The sequence below is a fragment of the Haemaphysalis longicornis genome, unplaced genomic scaffold, assembly GCF_048455015.1.
Source record: "Haemaphysalis longicornis isolate Haplotype H1 unplaced genomic scaffold, Haemaphysalis longicornis Haplotype H1 scaffold_1, whole genome shotgun sequence".
Lineage (NCBI taxonomy): Eukaryota > Metazoa > Arthropoda > Arachnida > Ixodida > Ixodidae > Haemaphysalis > Haemaphysalis longicornis.
In genome coordinates this window covers 12,175,246-12,193,854 of record NW_027526203.1, presented here as the reverse complement: position 1 = coordinate 12,193,854, position 18,609 = coordinate 12,175,246, and the positions used below count along the sequence as shown (strand labels likewise).

The 18,609-nt window shown below is 49.5% G+C and overlaps 1 protein-coding gene across 1 annotated transcript in view; it reads left to right on the top strand.

The window, feature by feature from the left end:
- Positions 1 to 18,377, top strand: part of LOC144155261 (uncharacterized) — a 29,392-nt gene extending 11,015 nt beyond the window's left edge. Inside the window, exon 3 of the mRNA XM_077686628.1 lies at positions 18,315 to 18,377. Coding sequence (XP_077542754.1) covers positions 18,315 to 18,377 — 63 coding nt within the window. The remainder of the gene's footprint in view (positions 1 to 18,314) is intronic.
- Positions 18,378 to 18,609: the final 232 nt, after the last annotated feature.

The following is an 18,609-nucleotide window of genomic DNA, read 5'->3' as shown; positions in this document are numbered from 1 at the left end:
GTCTTTCGGTAGCCCCATGGTTTACGCACTCCAGCGAAACCTCGCTATCTCGCGAAATGTTCATGTTCAGACCGGTAGCCATTTCCATGGCCTCCCGCGAATTTGAACCGTCCGAACCACGGAGCACGATAAACAGGAGCGCCGACTTCGCTCTCTCCTGCGGGCTCTTCAAGTCCATCACTCGCGGAGCGCAATGTAGAGGGCGCAGAGAATGGACCGGCGGCTAAGGGGCCGGCGTTCACCGTGCCCCCGCGGGCATGGAGGCAAGAAAAGTTTAGGAGGGAGCGTCACGTGACAATTGTGAAGCCTAGTCATAAAAAATAAAAAGGAAAGACTGAAGGGAGGTGTTCTATTCACGTGACAGGCAAGCGGTAGTTCTTTTCGGCTCATGTGGCCCTTTGCCGACGCTGCGTGCGTGCGTCTATTCGTTTGGTTGCCGGGCCGTCCGCGTATTCGAGTTTCGGCGACGAGTCGTTGCGCGCGCCAGCTCTGCCTGCAACCCGAAACGCGCAGCGGCCTGATCGCGCGGGCAAAGTGGTCGGACGGGAGAGGCAGAAAACATCTTTCGGACCCGTCGAAGTTCACGCCGCAGTCGGAGAGTTGTGTGCCGCCGCCGCGTGCAGAAGTGGAGATGATCTTTTCAACTTTGCCGCTCAGGCAAAGTTGAAAATAAGATAAACCATTTCAACCCTTTCTTTAACCATTTATTGCCAAGGCGCAGTCAGTCCACAACTCAGCAAGGTCCCTCCCAGGCGTAATCTAGCATTCGTTTTTTTTTTTTTTTTTTCATATTCGTATCGCACCGATCGAGCGGTCCTCAGCGGACAAACAGCCGGCGTACTGCTTGCGACGCGAGGTGTTCACACCCAACATAAGGGTTCTGAACCCTTTGTTTTCCAGTGCACTGAAGTAACGTACCACCACGCCGGAGCACCGAAAAGGCGAACGTATGCAAAAGCGCGCGCGAGCGAAACCAAAGCTTGTCTCACCACCTCCCCGCCGACACGACACTCGTTACGCGCGATAACACAGCAGAATGCCAAACGCAAACGTCACAGCACACCTGGCAAACACCGCGCAGCTGTTGGCCGCTCCATGCTTGTGAATGTTTACGGCGGCGCGTTCGAGCGATCCAACGTCAGAAGTGAAATTCGGCTTGCAGCTCGTGTGGGTGCTTCTTAAGAATGCGATCGAAGTCTCGCCTTGCTTTGAACAGCGACAGCGGCAGTGCTTCCACGATACGAAGCTTGGAGCGCAACGCTGGCGAACAATCTTGTACGGCGCCTTCGGCGACGGCGCTCGCCTCCATCTTCACCGGCAGCTTGCCGGAGCCACTAAATGCTACCGCGGGCCTGAGCGTGGTGGATTTTCCATAATGCATTGCGCGGGAAGAGCTCGAGGAGAGGAGAAAGCGGCTTCAGAGGAGGTTGGCTTGCCGAAGCTGGGCCGCCTGACGTCATGCTCCCTCCTAACATTTTTCTTCCTCCATGCCCGCGGGCGCGTTGGCGGAACGCATTCCGTCGGCTTTTGTCGTCTGCTTCGGCCACGGTAGTTTTGGGCACGGAGTGCTTTGGGCCTGCGTTGGCGCCGCTTCGCGTTCATTGCGCTCCTCCTTCGCACGGCTTGAGTAACTTGTTCGACACCACCTTCTGGGTAACCCGAACCCAAAGGAATTGAGTGGTCGTACGGCACGGCAAAGATGCGTTAAAGGGACACTGAAGTGAATTTGTCAAGCTCCCGTTTTTGCTTGCACTGTGTAGACTGGCTCAAATTAACACACTATTCATCGTTTATCCGGTTGACAAATCGGTAATTATTTTACAAAGCGCGAAATAAGAAAAACTACCATGCGCGGTTTGCGGCAGCCGCACCAACTAAAGGCTGTGACGTCAGGAGGGGGGGGCACCGTGATTGGACGATGCCCAAGGTTAGCAATCAAACAAGTTTCGGTTTCGGTTCTGTAAAACAACATGCTTGACATCCGATGGCGTTGTTGGATGACCATTCTCGATATCTCAGTAATCGCCGTACCGCGCTTCTGCCATGTTGTCGGCTGTCAAATGTCTAAGATAAACCTCCCAGGGCGGCTTGGAATCGTAGAAATCACTAGACGAGGCCTACGCAGTGGATGAACGCCCTCCGCGTCACCGCAGACTCTCAAATGCCATGCGCTTTTCCCGCATATTCGGAGCTTGCCTCACTCATGTCTGTTCGTAAAAAGCTAGTTCGCACCAGGCCAAGGGTGTGCTGATTGAGGCCTGGGCCCACTGCCCGCAAGCAGTCGGTGCTTGTGGCAACAGCACGCCAACGAGAACTCGCTAGCGCGTCATTGCTAGTATGCGCGCGTTCTGCGATCTCACTCGTGGAGCAGTGAACGTTACGGCCCAAAAAGGGTGAACTCAGTCCAGAAAACATCGGCGGCATACAAAAAAATCAACTTAAAAAAAAAAAAAAAGCACTTTCGGGGATTTGAACCTGCGCTGCGACTTTCAAAACAGCAATCCCAACGCCTCAAACCACTAGGCCACGAGCCGGCTTTTTTTTTTTTTTTTTTTTTTTCTGAAACAATAACTTTATTTACACATAAATATACACGTCATGCCGAGTGTTACACATGGTTCAGGAGCAGGTCTGACAGTGGATGTGTCGGTTACATGTTTGGCGGGCAAGGTGACAACGAACGTGAAACCAGGAGAAGCAAAAAAAAAGGGGCAAAGAGACACGAAACAAAAATAGGAGGACAATGAGAAACAGCAGCACAGGCTCTACAAAAACAAAGGCTAAAGGAATTGTGTGTGTCCTATGGCTGGCGCTATCTCTCCTGTTTCTCAAAGGAGGACTTGGTCAACGTAGATACGCTGGCCCGTTGAACGCTCCAGCCCCCCCCCCCCCCCCCCCCTTTTTTTTTTTTTTGGGGGTTAGGCGTTTCCCTGCCTGCGCCTTTCCTCATTTGTTTTGTAGCGCTTCAGCGCATGGCTGCCTCGGGCGAGCTTCCTTCGCAGTTCCAGGTCGCAGTCAGATGTGCCCAATGCGCTGACCGTCCATTGGACCTCCCGCAGAAAGTGTCGCCATGCGGGTTGTGGGTGGAGGGCGCACTCCGCTGCATCTACCCTCGCTTTCCAGAGGGAGTGAAGTCCGATGGCTAGGACACAATCACGGAAAGCGGGGTGCTCTGTGTCCACACACAGGAACTTGAGGCCCGGCCAAGTGACGTTCCACGATGTTCTGAAGCACGCTTGTATTTCGTGCCAGAAATACATCGCCGTGTTGCAGTCAAGGAATGCATGTTCTGCGGTTTCCGGTTTGCCACACAGGAGGCATCCGGCGCCCCAGGGGAGGAAGAAGCCCCGCTCCTGCTGACGCGCCATGACTGGCAACACTGCCGCGTGGAAACGGAAGAAAAAATCTTTTGTGCCGACTGGGATGGGGGATTGCCTGACTCGCTTGAGAACATCGCCTCCACCATGAGGGACCGGTGGCTGACGGTACAGGGGTGGTGGCAGTGTCTGAGCAACTAGGTCCCAGTATAACTTTCGCGGCTTCACAGCGAGCAGGTATTCCCAAGAAAAACGCGTCTGAAGTGAAGCCACCGCGCTCGCTATCTCCCTGTAGAACCCGGTGGTGCCGGCACTGGTCGAAGTGGATATATAAAGTCTATAATATATAATCAGTTTACACTTTTATTTATTTTAAGCATTTCAAGTACTTTGTGTGACTATTTGTTGTAAAGCGCTCCTGCAGTAAGCGTCCCCCAAACTCCCACAATATCTCACGTCTAGCAATTGCATTTCTTTGACGGAAAAGCGTTCGCAGATGTGCGGTCGTGCTGCTGACCGCGGTGCTTGTTTACCCAGCGCAAAAAATGCTTCCTGCTCCCTAGTTTTGCGCTGTACGGTAAAAGTTTCAGTTGATTTTATTTTCATAGCACCTATATTGACTTCGCTGACTCTTCTCCCGCCTTCAATTGGCCTTATATTTTCCTACTAGCGTAAAGTCAGCGAGGCGTCGCATGTGCACTTGTGCAGCGCTTGTGTGGAGCGACCCGGACACTGAGTTTGACACAGTGTACAAACTAACAAAGTAAACAAAGGCACATTCTTTCATTCACAAAGGTGTTGTGGCTTAGTTTAAATTGAGCGAGCGAATAGCGACGGCCCGTCGGCGGCCGGCGGACGAAACGCTGGGCCGACTGACTCGATCGGTAGGTCGGCTGGTCGGCGAACCGTGCAGTAGCGCAGCCATTTTCCAGCTCATCTCCTGCTGACGTCACATGAAAACGCCACAGAAAATGGGCGAGCGTAAAGAGAGGAGGACAGCATTTTCGAATTGATTTTTCTACTAAATAAATTCGCGTAAACGCGGCCAGAGTGGTCGAAACAAGGCCTACGGACTCCGAACTACAATTTGCGCTAGTAATCCCGCAATGTTTACAAATCACTTCAGTGTCCCTTTAAGGATTGGTTTGCATGGCGGGAAAACAAAATGTAGGGCGCACATATAGACATATGGCTGCTATACAAACACTACCGTTTGCGCAGTGCTTGCCGAAAATGTGACTCCGTGTGTAAATTTGTGAACACCAATTCGGCTGTGTTTCAACAGGTTTTACAAAAGGCGAAAGGAGCAACTGGTTCTGATCACTAGCGATTATAAAAGTTGCCTCAACTTTCTCGCCTTGTAAACATTGTTCGTGCGCAGAAGCGGCATAAATAATTAAGCAGGCGGCCGGAGAGCGGGCCAACAACAGAGGGTAATTTTTGCGCTGCATCGGTTTGTCGTAAGCAGAATCACGCTAGACTGCATGTTGTGGCGTTTCTTATTACTCTTGCTCATTCTTTGGTGATTCTAAAGTCGTCGTCGTTCAGTTGCGTCTTACATCTGCTGGGTTAGTACAATATTTTTAGCCGGTTTTCATAATGTCAGAATAAACGCCCCCCGATAGGGAATAAGCGATCACCATGTATGCGGTGGCGTGCGATTATCTGCGCCGTCTAGTCCGGCTGCGCACGGGTGTTTAAATTCCGCGCGTGCAGGCATCCCTCCTGCATAGTAGGACTGGCATACGACAGGCGTCGTTGCGAAAGAAACGACGCCTCTGGGGAGAGCGAAGAAGGGAAGAGCCATGTACAGAGGCACAGCGACGAGAGGGCAAACGAAGGAGGAAGAGAGCAAAGGGAAAGCTGGGCGGCCGGCGGCGCGTGGACATTATCGGCTCGAGCAAAAGAATTTTTCTGGGCCACAGTCGGCGCTCCTCTTTATATCTTGCTCCGTGGTCCGAACACTCCGCCGAGATTTCCAAAACAAACGCCGACACATTATCGCACTCAGTGGACACGCACTGCCCTCTGCCGCCTTTGCCGACAGTCCGAGCTAATGCACCGTCGTTATCTCTCTCAGCAACCTTGACGCGCTGCTGGGCTGCAACCGTCGCCTCCGACTCGCGCTCCCGAGCGTCTGCTACTGGCAGCGCTGGCACGGTGCTTTCCTCGACAACGACGTCTTTTTCTAGCAACAATTCTAACTCAGGCTTCGATTCTTCCTGCTCGAGTTGAATTTTGTGCTCTAGGTTCTTGTTCTCCCGTTGGAGTCTCTCTCCCTCGAGCTCCCTTCTTTCCTGTTCAAGGTGCTCGAGTTCGAGGTCATACCATCGCATCTTTGCCTCGTGCTTGAGCTTGCGTTCCTGCTCTTTTTTCTGCCACTCGAGCTCCTCTACTCGCTTTCTTTCCTCGCGTTCCTGCTCTCGTTTCTGCCTCTCGAACTCCTCACGCTGGCGCTCAGCCTCTGCGGCCTGACGTTTCGCGGTCTCCCTGCCATTGATCCGCTCAATGCATTCCGACAGCTCCTCATCGTCAGCACCAACAGCGAGTATAGCCCGTATCAGCTCTGGCTTTCTCAGCGCGTCCGTAACATCCAAGCGCAACTCTTTTGCACGCTCCAACAACTGCGGTTTTTTCAACGCCTTCAAATTCATGGCCGGTCTAGAGTACTGCTTTCCCACTGCTCCAAAAATGTTTTGCGCGAATAACCCACGCGACAAAAACACACGCCATACCAGCTATCCTCAGAAGCCTGGTAAAACTCGGTGAAGAAAAGTCCCGCACTCACCCTTGACCGCCGTGAATTCTGCGAAGTCCGAAGCCGCCTTGACGTCCGTGGTGTTGGGTCTCGCACCGCTGGCTTCAGGTGTTACGAAGTTGCCATCCCACCGCTGCCAACCAGTTGTTGGGACCGGGCGGGGGCACCCGATTCGAGCTCCGTGGCCTCCGACATACGAGTGGTAGCGTGTATGATGCGAGCGGCCAGCCGCTGTTGCAGCCGTGAAGAAGTCCAGAAGCCGTAGGCTAACGTAACTGTTTACTTCATAGCGAGAGGTGAGCCGAAGCCAAAGAACAATGCCCCGAACGGGCGAGGTTACAATAAAGGACTCGAGCTGAGCGACAACATCGATTCGCTGCTCTAACAGGAATGGTTTACAACGCTTGGGCAGCTCTATTTATACCCAAAAGCGATAACGGTCAAACGCAACAAGCGGGAACACGCACAACACTCTTTCCAGAGTTCGTAAGCCGTTCATAGCCTCGGGCACGTTGAGTCCGAGAGAGGGGAGAGAGGAGGACTCCGTTGCGATCGACGGGGCATCTGTGTCCTTGAAGAGCGTGGAGACGAGCCTCGCAGGCAGCCGCCGAAGTTTTGAAATGCGTGAGAGCAAAGCGTCTGACGCGGCTTGTCGCAACTTCTTGCCGACATGGTTGCGCCTGTTTCGTAACAGTAGAGAAGCCCAAGTAACGGCTGCCAAAGGGCTTCCCCTAAAACGACCGAAACCCGCCGTAGCTGTTTCCACTCAAATTCACTTCGCCAAGTAGCTGCGAATCCCTCCCAGTAGAAGAGAAACTTTCCAGTTGAAACGCTGGCTTGAGCAATATTTCTTTTTCTGCTTGAAAGGCCTCCGGAGCGACATTTTCGCCGGTGCCTTTGACGCCTCAGTATGCGCCATCACCGGTTGCCGGTTTATGCGTGCACGGTTCGCGGGTAGAAAAAGATGGGCGCGTACGCACAGCTAGGCTTCATGCCGCTAGCCATAAAATGGCGGTTGTGCTGGCATTTAGATGTCGACGTTACATCGCTCAATGCGGTTAGTCGGCTGTGCTTCTGAATCGAGTGGTTCGGGTGTCGGTTGATGTGTTCCACAGACATCTCACACACACAGTAAGATGCATACGAGGGGGAAGGAAAACGGACAGCCACATGTTTGTAAGCAAGAATAGAGCTCAAGGGCTTCCAGGTTTTAAATCGTTATGGGACGGATGCATGCCGTTCATTTGGAGGCAGAGGAGCAAGAATCGAAGCGTTTGCCCGAACACATGCGCGAATGGGTGCAAAAACAACGGAAAGCTGCTGGCACCACCGTTACCGCCTCAAGTTCAGCTCGTGGAATAGCGGCGAATCCCTCCCGGATGAACAGCAAATTGCCCGCTTGGAACGCCGGCGTGAGCCAATATCACTTCTTCAGCGGGCTTTCAGGGGATATTTTCGATGTCGTCTGTCACTTTTAGGTACAGGCACATGACCGGTTGCCGGTTTATGAGTTCGCAGGATTTTAGCGGAGAATAGTGAGAGGGAGGGGGGAGGCGTGCAGGCGCAGCTACAGGTTTCATGCCCGTACTGATGGACTGCATATCCGTTGTGCTGGTGCGAGGTTTAAACGCGGACGTTAAACTGCCTAATGGCACCTGTCCGGAGTCCTTATAGTGGTAGAGCGGATTGGGTTTGTGTGTTAGGTTATATTGAGAGTACCGACGCAAAATCCGTATCGTGATCTATAATGTAACAAAATGCCACGTCATGCAGTTCGGTTGGCTGAGGCGTGAAATGACATCATTCTTTAAAGGCATTACGACAGTTGCAGCAACAGTCTGAACCCGGCCTTACACAAACAGTAAGATGCTTACTACGCGCAAGGGACACAGGCAGTTCCATGTTTATCTGCAAGAACAAAGCTTGGATCCTTCAGAGGTTCATTGAGCTAATAGGCTAGGAAGTATGCTTCATCGCAAATTAGGATAAACTTGTTTTGTTTCGTGCACTCAGTGGGCTGCGTCCAGCTTTGCAAATCATCCTTCTTCACAGAGTGGAACAGCACTAATGTTTTGTTTAATAAACCCTTTGATAGATAACGCGTCTCTTGTATTCCCTCTGTTAGGATTCCGGGTGTGCCCGTTGAGTGCACTGTTAGATTTTGTTGATTGTGTGCGCACATGTAGTTTCTTTTTTGTGTATAAGTTTTCCTATTGTATAATAAGAGAAAATAACTTCTCTACTCAGTAGACGTGTATATTATGCTAATGATTACAATGCACAATGTACCTGTGACCTATATTTGCCTTTTTGTCATTGCACCATCCACTAACTAGCCTTTGGCTATGGGTCCAACCAGCGTTTGTAGGCTTTATGTGACATAAATGGATAACGACGTTGAAACAAATGTACCCTCTTATCATGTATCTAACTCAACTTACCCGGGATCGAACTTGACGGACTGGTTAACACCATAGCGTTATTAGGCTCATTTCTCGGTTTTTCCGTGCCTGCTGGCTATCCGCTATCAGCCGAGCTCACCAAGCGTCCACGGAAGTACGTCACCGCCGCAAACCGGAAACTAAAACTGAGGCATCAAGATACGAGGGATCGCCCGAAACGGCATACTGTGCAGCGGCAACCAGATTTTGGAAAGGAGGACAGTGATACTGCGGGCATGCACAACGGACACGCCATCCATCAGTACGGGTATAAAACCTATAGCTGTGCGTGCACGCCTCCATGCCCTCCCCCCAACTATTCTCCGCTAAAAACCTGCGAAAGCATAAACCGGCAACCGGTCATGTGATTGTACTTAGAAGTGATAGACGCCATCAAAAATATCCCCTGAAAGCCCTCTGAAGAAGTGATATTGGCTCACGCCGGCGTTGGTAATTTACTGTCCATCCGGGAGGGATTCGCCACTACTCCACGAGCTGAACTCGAGGCGGTAACGGTGGTGCCAGCAGCTTTCCGTTGTTTCTGCACCCATTCGCGCTTGTGTTCGGGCCAACGCTTCGATTCTTGCTCTTCTTCTTCTAAATCAATGGCATGCATCTGTCCCGTAACGATTTAAAACCTGGAAGCGCTTCAGCTCTATTCTCGCGCACAAACATGTGGCTGTCTGTTTTCCTTCCCTTCTTATTTATCTTACCCTGTGTGTAAGATGTCTGTGGAACCCCGAACCACTCGACTGAGGAGGACAGCCGACTAACCGCTATGAGCCATGTAATTTTGGCATCTAAGCGCCATCACAACTAGCATTTCATGGGTAGCGGCATGAAGTCCAGCTGTGCGTGCACTCCCCCCTTTTTCTACGCACAAACCGTGCACGCATAAACCGGCAACCGCTGATGGCGCATACTTAGGCGTGAAATACACCGGCGAAAATGTCGCTGGGAAGGCCTTTTAAGCTGAAAAAGAAATATTGGCTGAAGCCGGCGTTCCAACTGGTGAAGTTTCTCTTCTACCGGGAGGGATTCGCAGCTACTTGGCGAAGGGAATTTGAGTGGAAACGGCGACGACGGGTTTCGGTCGTTTTAGGGGGAAGCTATTTGGCAGCCGTTACCTGGGCTTCGCAGAGGGGCGTCTGTTTATGGCCGTGTAACCGAGTAAGCAAACGCAGCAGCGACGAAAGAAAGAAAACGGAGAGGAGCGTCTAGCGAAGGGTGAAGTGGAGTACGACACGTGCGGCTGCGGCGTCATCTCTCTCACTAACTTTCCATCACACGTTTCATGTGTCGCCACTAACGAGCGCCTTTCTCCTGGCACTTTCCCCAGACGCTTTCCATTCTCCGCTAATCCAAACAACGTGACGTTTTCGCCGGAGGTTCAAACACGATATGCAACAACACTCTCGCTGCTTCCTTGTGCGGTTATAATCCGAACCACGTGACATTCGCGCGTTAGGTTCAAACACGATTTGCAACATGCTGACCGGCTGCGGCGGCGCACTGCGAAGTAGCAGTAGAGTAACGCACGCTGCCATCCGCTAACTGATCACGCGAACACTTCCTGAGATGCAGCAGAAATGCGCCGTGACTGAGAAGACTGCAGCTCGCACTGCGCACAAATTTCATATTAGGGAGTGCAGTATTCGTCAGTGCATTTTTTATGCCCATCCGTTCTTCTGTTTATTTTTCGCTATCATCTGATAACCGCATACCGCTTTAAAGCTGCTGACGGCGCAACTTGTCAAAGGGGCATCAGTGGAGGCGAGCGGGAAAATATTTGTGAAAGAGGTGTCAGCGGTGGTGAGGAGAGTTCTTTAGCGGCGCCGAGTAAATCGATGACGCCGAAATGAAAACTGGGGTCGGGTAGACATAAACTGCTTTGCAGTAAAACCCCAGTGTGTCGAGATCTGAGTGCACGTTAAAGATCCCCACGTTGTAGAAATTAATCTAGAGGCCTCCATTACTGTGCGCATCGTAACTGAGGTGCGGCTTTGGAATGTGAATTGTAGAAAATTTCATTTTTTTATCTTGCATTGGGGAGGTGCTTTGGTGTGATGGCACCACTTGTGGGCACGACTGCTCACCGTGTCTCCCGCGAATTCTACCGCCGACAGGGCTTAGAACGAACTTCACTGCGCAGGCGCGGCACCTGCTAGAAACGTGTTTCCTTTCTTTCGTCCTCGCCGTAGTATCGTTGTTCTCGTTTCCACACTTCAGTTGCCATAGTTTCATATTTTAAATTTAGGTAAACAGCCACATCTCGCTGTCTCAATCGTATATAGTTTCCGGGTGGCATCGATGACGTATTTCCGCGGCCGTCTGATGAGAACGGCTGATATCATAAGGCTAGCAGGCACGGGGAAACCGAAAAATGAGCCTAATAATGCTGTCGCATCAATAACTCGTCCTCGGTGTTTATCCCATCATCGCTAGTAGGTTCATCAACAAGACCAACAGCCGCCTCTTCTAACGCAGTAATCCTCGTGGCCGCAGTTATCATGCCATCATGGTCCCTTCATGTTAGACACAACTTGCTCAAGCGATCAGAACGAAGAAAAGGATGAATTCTTTATGAGGAGGCGCGAGCTAGTACGACTCTCTAAAACAAATAAAAAATGCCACCTAAGTATTCCAAACAGAATCGCCATCCTGTTCAGTCAAAAAAATGAGAAGAAAGTTCACACTAAGCATAAGACTCGAAAATAGCGAAGCTGTACGCAACCTTAACGACCATCACGAAGGTTTATGTCCACGATTGCAGCCGATTTGTTTCTTCGCTACTGAAACGACTGAAGCGACCTTTACTCCATCATTGTTGCTATAAATGTGAGCTTCCCGCATGTGAGAGTGTCAGCAGAGCAAGTGTTGTCACGATTACCGCGAACGCTGGAGTTTTTCTGGCCAGTCGTGGCCAATCTCCCGAAGTTGCTACGCTTGGCTTGCAAAAGTGCGCCGGTGATACTGGGTGGTCGCCGCAAGGCACGCACACACGAGTGCTCGGTGTTTTCTTGGTTTTGTTATTTGCCGTGCGGTCACCGCGGGGCCTGCGCTCACTTGTGCGCGCTCAGCAGTTTCTTCGTATTTTAAGTGCAATGCACTTCTTATACCCCTGTCACACGGGCACTTTCAATCGCGATTGAAGTGAATCGCGATCGAGTTTTCGAGCGCGCTCGACGTACTGCAGCTGCTACACGGCCCGTTTCAATCGCGATCGAGAAGTTGCACCGGTTGCACTAGTGTACGCCAGATGGCGCTAACAATGTACTTGCGGCCGGCGTCTGGTAACTTCGCGCGGTCGTAGGTATACGTAACTATGTAAATATTGCCTCGCGCTTATTAGGGTCAAGTTATTTGACACAATTTGTGGCGTTAGTTGAAGTTGTCACATTCTGTGCCATTACTCAGCGGGGACGAGAGTATCGCCGCGTTCGTTCGATCGCGCTTGGAAGCCTCGATCGCGCTTGAGAAACCAGGATTGAGTTCGAGCGGGATCGAGCTCGATCGCGATTGAAACTGCCGTGTAGCATGCGTCCGATCCGGATTGAGCTCGATCCGGATCGACTCAATCGCGATTGGAATTGCCCGTGTGACAGGGGTATTAATTAAGCGACCCTGAACCTGCGTCCACCGGCGATGTCCGCGCACGTGGAGATGGGCGCGCGCAGCCTGGCCGCTGACATAGCACATACCCGCGTGGGAAATTGGCCAGGAATCTCCTCGTTTTCCTTGGCAACGGGTGGAGATGGGCGCGCGCTGCCTGGCCGCTGACATGGCACATACCCACGTGGGGGATTGGCCAAGAATCGGGCGTGAGAAGGGCTAATGCACCTGCTTAAAGGAGTACTGACACGAAATTTCAAAGCTGAGATCCGCTCTAGCAATCAAGTACAACGACAACACAAATAGGTGTCTGTGAATAAATGCATATTTCTTTCTTTGTAGTTGTGTGTGTGTGTGTGTGTGATCTCTCTTTCGCGAACATTACCGAACCGCGCAAATTCAACTCGTGCATTCGCACTTTCACATTCTTCCCCTCGGGGAAATGCGGGGAATTTTTTTAACTGTGGACACGAAAAATGAGGATGTGCTAAACAGTTTTGCTTTTAAAAGTTATACCTAGACACATTATTGGGCAAGTTGGTGCGTACTGTTTTAGAAGTGGGAGCACCATTAACACGACAAAATTTTCCTGTACACTTATACTGCCTTATCGTTGTGGTCTTCGCTTTATTTTTAGCAAGTTTTCTTTTCTTTATCCAGGCATTCAGCAACTAATAAAAGAAGCAACAAATCCCCTCCATCTAACGACGACGATTGTGGAAGCGCGAAGCTTCCTTGCGTGACAAACTCAAATGGAGAATTGCCAAAGCCGCTGCAATGAACGTCAAAGTGCAAACTGCCTGTTGCACTTTGCAAGTCCAAACTAAGACACCACTAACTTCACGAAAAAGCTGAGCCCCCTCCCCCCCCCCCCCCCCGCTCTATCGTAGTGGTTAGACCATCGTCGTCATTATACGGAGGAAGTTTGAACTGTGAAGAGAGAATGCGCTAGTGGTGCCTGAGTCAGCTAAAGCCAACACCTGCGCAACAAATCCCTAAAGGAATTGCTGAGCGTCCCGAATTGCATAATAGTGAAATAGGCGTTCATAAGCTTCACCGTGTTTTTTGCGCTATTTATTTGAAGTTCGTCCTGGGAGCGGACGAGTCGTACAAACCTCTTCCGACGCGTTCGTGATGGGGGTTAGAGTTAACACATTTCTTTTTACGACACTTGGTCAACCGCTTTTTTTTATTTTGCGCACTGTTTGTCAAGTTCGATTAGGCAGAGTTTTGCCTGAGTTAATAGTTACGATGTTCTGTTTGCCGGGAGGTAGTTTTGGCTATCTAAAAGAAGCTGTGAACTCATTTAGTTTTCTAGGTGTGAGTTTTTCGTTAGATTACTGGAACGCAGGGCCTAGAAAACGACTTTACAGGGATGTCTCCGATAGTGTTCTTCCGGTTCTTATGTACAGAACAGTGTAGTCTGCAGGCCGAGTTCGATATGTTTTAACACGGCTAAAAATGCCACATGCGCCGGATAGTGAAACATGTTTCTTTAAACTACATACGGGTACACTCCATGTGAAGACATGGATGCAAGAAAGAAACCGGAAACCCTTGAACACGTCTCCATTGACTGTTGGGCCGGAGTTTTCTTCTGGTATGTGCTGCAGCGTACGTCCAAAGATCTGACTATGGATGCCCATGGTATTCGGTATTTCTCCGTCGAAAACGATGACGGTGTTCCTTTAGATTAGATGGAGGTGTCGGATGGCAGTCCATCACTCGGACATTGATGCCCGTCCAGTCAGCGAGTATTTCCGGAAGGCTGTATTCTTTTTCTTTAAATGGAAAGGGCCCAACAATATGTTCGAGACTGGCTCTCAAACTGGAAAGGGTAACAAGCATTAAAAAAACGTTTAACCACAAGCGCTATGGAAGCCATTATTCAAGATTGGGTACAGTGGTGATTTTATGTTTTAGTACGGTCCCTTTTTCTTACATGATACTTATGCTTGTAACAGCGGCGCTTGTTCGGAAATAAGAAAGCTGACACCGCAATCTGAAAGACCTATTACATAACGCGAGGCACCCAGGTAAGGTTCCGACAAAGGGAAGCGTTATTTTTGTTGTTGCATCATCATCACAATAATAATGTACCCTCCCATTCTGTAAACTTTGTAAACTTGGCTTTCTGCAGTGTGTATTACGACACCACCATCAGTGAGATCAAGAAAGCTACCATACCAATAACTCAGGGACTTTCCTTTTAAACGGTAAGCCAGATCGCGCAGACGCTTAAAAAACACCAACTTTTGTGGTAATGGTTGCTAGAATCACCCCACCGTTTATTTGTCCAAATACAGCACACCAGAAATAATTTCTCGGGGCACTTAAGCCTGCTTACGTGCTTTGAAAGCGAAAACTTGGCGTAGGTAGATGATGCGCATTCACACCTCCTTTACTGCTACATCGTACTTGCGTCTCTTTATCCGTGTCGTTTTTCTTCCCTTTCTCTTTATTTTTGCACTCACGTGGCGTCATGTTGAGGTGTTGTGCGGACCTCACTACTCTACAAATTTTCTTTCCATTTCATAGTTTCCCAAAGTTGTGTAAGCAAGCACATTAGCCTCTCAAACCTTCCTCTAACCTGCCCAATCAGCTGCATGTGTCTTCGGAACAGCGACAGTTCACACACCTTCATTGTTACACTCACATCTAATGGTGCAAAGAACGCATCAAGCCTCCGTGCTGGCGCTCTGCATTGTGGGCGGCGGCAGGAGCTAAATCCGCACCACGAGTGCACGAAAGAGCGGGACCAGACACTCCTTAAGGCTATGAAATAATCAATCGAAGCACAATCCGAAGTGGTGCGCTGCGGTCGTACTGGCAGCAATGGTTGTGTCATCAACTCTGAATGCAACCTAATCTAAACCTATTCACTGGGTCCGATGAAATGGGCCTCCCAAAGCGACACATTACCCAAGGGGGTCCTCCAGAAGAAAACGGCCTCGTGCAGCTGCCGATTGTCGTCCATGGGCAATGAAGGGACAGCAATGACAAGCAACGGCGCCTTCAATATTTCGCGTCTTCTCGCTGGTGACTTCGGGGGTCATAAGCACTCGGTTGTGACGTCACACAGTCCCGATTTCTCAAAAACACAAGTAAATAGGACAGAAATGAACAAAATACACTGAAGTAAATTGGGGAAGTAAAAAACGCCCAGAAAAATTGGGAGGTTCCCGTTTGAACCCATTCCCATTGCACCCTTCCCGCTTGTTCCCTCCAGTTTGAACCCGGCGCAAAACGACCTCCCGTTTCGCCCTTTCCCACTTGGCCCGTTCCCGTTTGAACCCGTTCCCATTTCAACTTTCCCGTTTGTTCCTTCCCATTTCAAACCGGGGCGAAAGAACCTTGCCGTTTCGTATTTTCCTATTTATTTAGCCCGGTCCCGGAATAACGTACCCAGTTTATGAAATGTTATAAAAAACATTTTCATATTATTTTTCATTTATTTCCGTTTGTCGCTGCGATAGCATGCTCAGCACATCCAGAGTCCTTGACTGCTTTTCAAACCTGGGCTTCACTTTTTGAATCTACAGACGACGAAATTTGGTTACAATTCAAGTCATACCAATTAACAATTTTTTTAATTAACAAAGCCTAACAAACAAATTAACAATTAACAAATTAATAAGCAAATATTTTAAATTAACAAACAAGTCTTAAATTAACAAACCAAAAAATGATAAAACCAAAAATCCCAGAAAAGCGCCGCGGAAGCACAAATAAAAAATCGCAAAAACACCCTCACTTTGAAAGAAATCGTATTTGGCGGGCTAACACATTTAATCGTTATATTAGCGCAAGTGTAGATCAATGTCGAAAAGAAACAGATGAAAACTATAAAAGATAAAAAGGTGTATAAAAATAAAGTAACCCTATGTATCTGGATACATATGCCACATCTGGCTATAAAAAAATCAGTCATGAGAAGCGGCGAAAATTATTAACTTAGCTTTGCGTTTTATTGATTCTGTTTATTCCCGTCACTCTAGCGTACTCAATTTGCATAATAGGGCAAACCTTCAAAAACCTAAGCAGTGCAGGGTCGTCTCTAGCCTACATTTTCTTTACTACAGAAACTTAAAATTGTCGCGGGAATACTACCTCCAAGGGCCTTTCAGACGTTCAGCCAGAAGACATCATAGTAAGACTTAGGCAGCCAATCAGCTGAATTAGTATTCGAAAGTTCTCTTCGTTTCCTCGTGCAATTTCTTACTGGAATACGTTAACTGAACGAACAATGAACTCGGTATCGTTAGAAGAATTTTCCCCACGTATTGTAAATATGTGTTCTGGTTGAATCGTCGTATTTTAAAATTGGAATACATTACGAATGCATATCCTTGTTCATGCTGAATTTTTGCGCAGCGTAAGACTAGGACAGATAGAACAAGGAACACGAAGACCAGCGCAGACTAACAACTGAAATTTATTTCTTAAACAACACATATATATACATACACTACCTAACAACCCTTGAATTCTGAGTACCAACTAGCCCGCCTAACGGTGTTATTGCATATCCTTGTTCGGACCCCTTTGCGTCTTTTACATATTTATGTCTTTTACTTATTTGTGTGGGGCGTTTTTAAACTACGCCAACCAATACTGATGTGCTTTTATGTTCACTCCTGCATGAGCCCGACCAGGCCGTAAAGTATCAGTAAATAAAAATATCTGCCCATTACTCACGTAGGAAAGGCATTTGTAGCCAATTATCAGATTTGTGCACATCTTTTTGCCTTTTTTTTTAAAGTCTCTCCTACGGACATCTTTGATCTATAGATCTCTCGAACCTGAAGACAAAGTACGCTCCAAACAATGAGCATAAGAGCGGCTGATAAATAAATTTCAGCCGCACGTACGAACACCAACTGCAGAAAAATCCAATGCGTGCATTCCTCAAGATATTGGGTATCTTTATAGTACACTTTCGCCACTACAAATTTTGTGTCAAGAGGGCAGTATCGATCTAAGGCATTCGGAAACTTTTATCGGCCGGAAATACCGGTCGATTCCGGAAAATTTGGTGCATACAAGTTTTTAGTGCATGACCCGTTGCTTGTAAGCACATTTTGGGGAACAGTTTCGAAGACGGTAACGCATATTTTCAGAAATTCAAATGGTTTGCAACAATGCGGGTTCAAATGAGAAGGGCGCTTTGGGAGCGGGTTGTAACGGGAAGGGCGTTTTGGGAACGGGCTGAAACAGGAAGCGCCCAAACGGGAAGGTCGTTTCGGGAACGAGCGCACACGGGACGGGTCAAGCGGGAAGGGCGTTTCGGGAATGGGTTCAAACGGGAAGGGGTCAAACGGGAATGGGTTCTTTCGGGCTACACCCGAAAAATTCACTAACGACAAACAATCACAAAGGTCTACTCATAATAGTATCCTCATGTAAATAACCAAAAATAAACGCAAAAAATTGCACGTTATTGGCGGTGAGATATTTGAGTGGCGCCCCTGGCTCTGACGTCGGCTCAGGGACTCGCGCCACTGTCGTGTGCTAAACTCTGCTAGTCAGAGGCAGCAGTGCCTGCGCTGAAATCCCCCGATTTCTAGCGCAGTAATTCAGTAATTGTTGCCGGATTCTGACACGTCCGAATAATTTCAAGCTGTTTCCCCCACAAGTTTGCAACACACGAAGAGAGAGACAACTTTCTTCAGAGCATCGCTCAGAAGATCGTGAATGAATGAATGAATGAATGAATTTTTTGTAAACAAGGAAAGGAAAGACCACCAGCAGGCGTAGTTTGTCTCACCTAAGGGTGGACACCGAACGCCTGCTGGTGTGGGGGGGTGTGGGGAATGGGGAAAACAGTTGTACAGGAAAGGGAGGATAGAGAGAAGGACAGGATACATATATACAAATATACAGGTCTAACAGGACATATATGTACAATATATACAAGGTAAACACTAAAACACGAAGACAAAAAAAACTAAAAAAACAAGAAAACAAAGCACCCACACACACACCGTGTAGTTTATATTGGGAGAAAGCGGAGAGCCGGGAGGAGTCCTGAGGCATCTAGGTAGGACTCCAGGGCCTCATGGACTCCGTCCCGCTCTCTGGCACTGCCTGGCGGCCACAGAAATTCTTCATGGGCCGAGCCCCTCCCCCGAAGGCGGCCAACAGTTCGGTCCTCCCTGCCACAAACTGGGGGCACTCCACGACCAGATGTGGCAGGGTCTGGACAGCAGCCCGGCAGTGCTGACACGACGGGTCATCGATGAGCGCTAGGCGGTGTTTTCGCTCGGCTGTCAACACGCACCCCACGCGTAGGCGCAGGACAGCCGAGCGTTGATGTCTGGGCATCCGTGTGGCCCGGACGGGTGGTGGGGCCTCTCCAGCGGCCAACCTCGGGTCCGGGTGCTGGGCCCGTACAGGTAGCTGTATCAGCAGAAGGGCGTCATCCGCAGCTGCGAAGGGGGCAGCTCGTGGGCGTCGGCGGCCAGTTCGCCTGCCCTCTCGT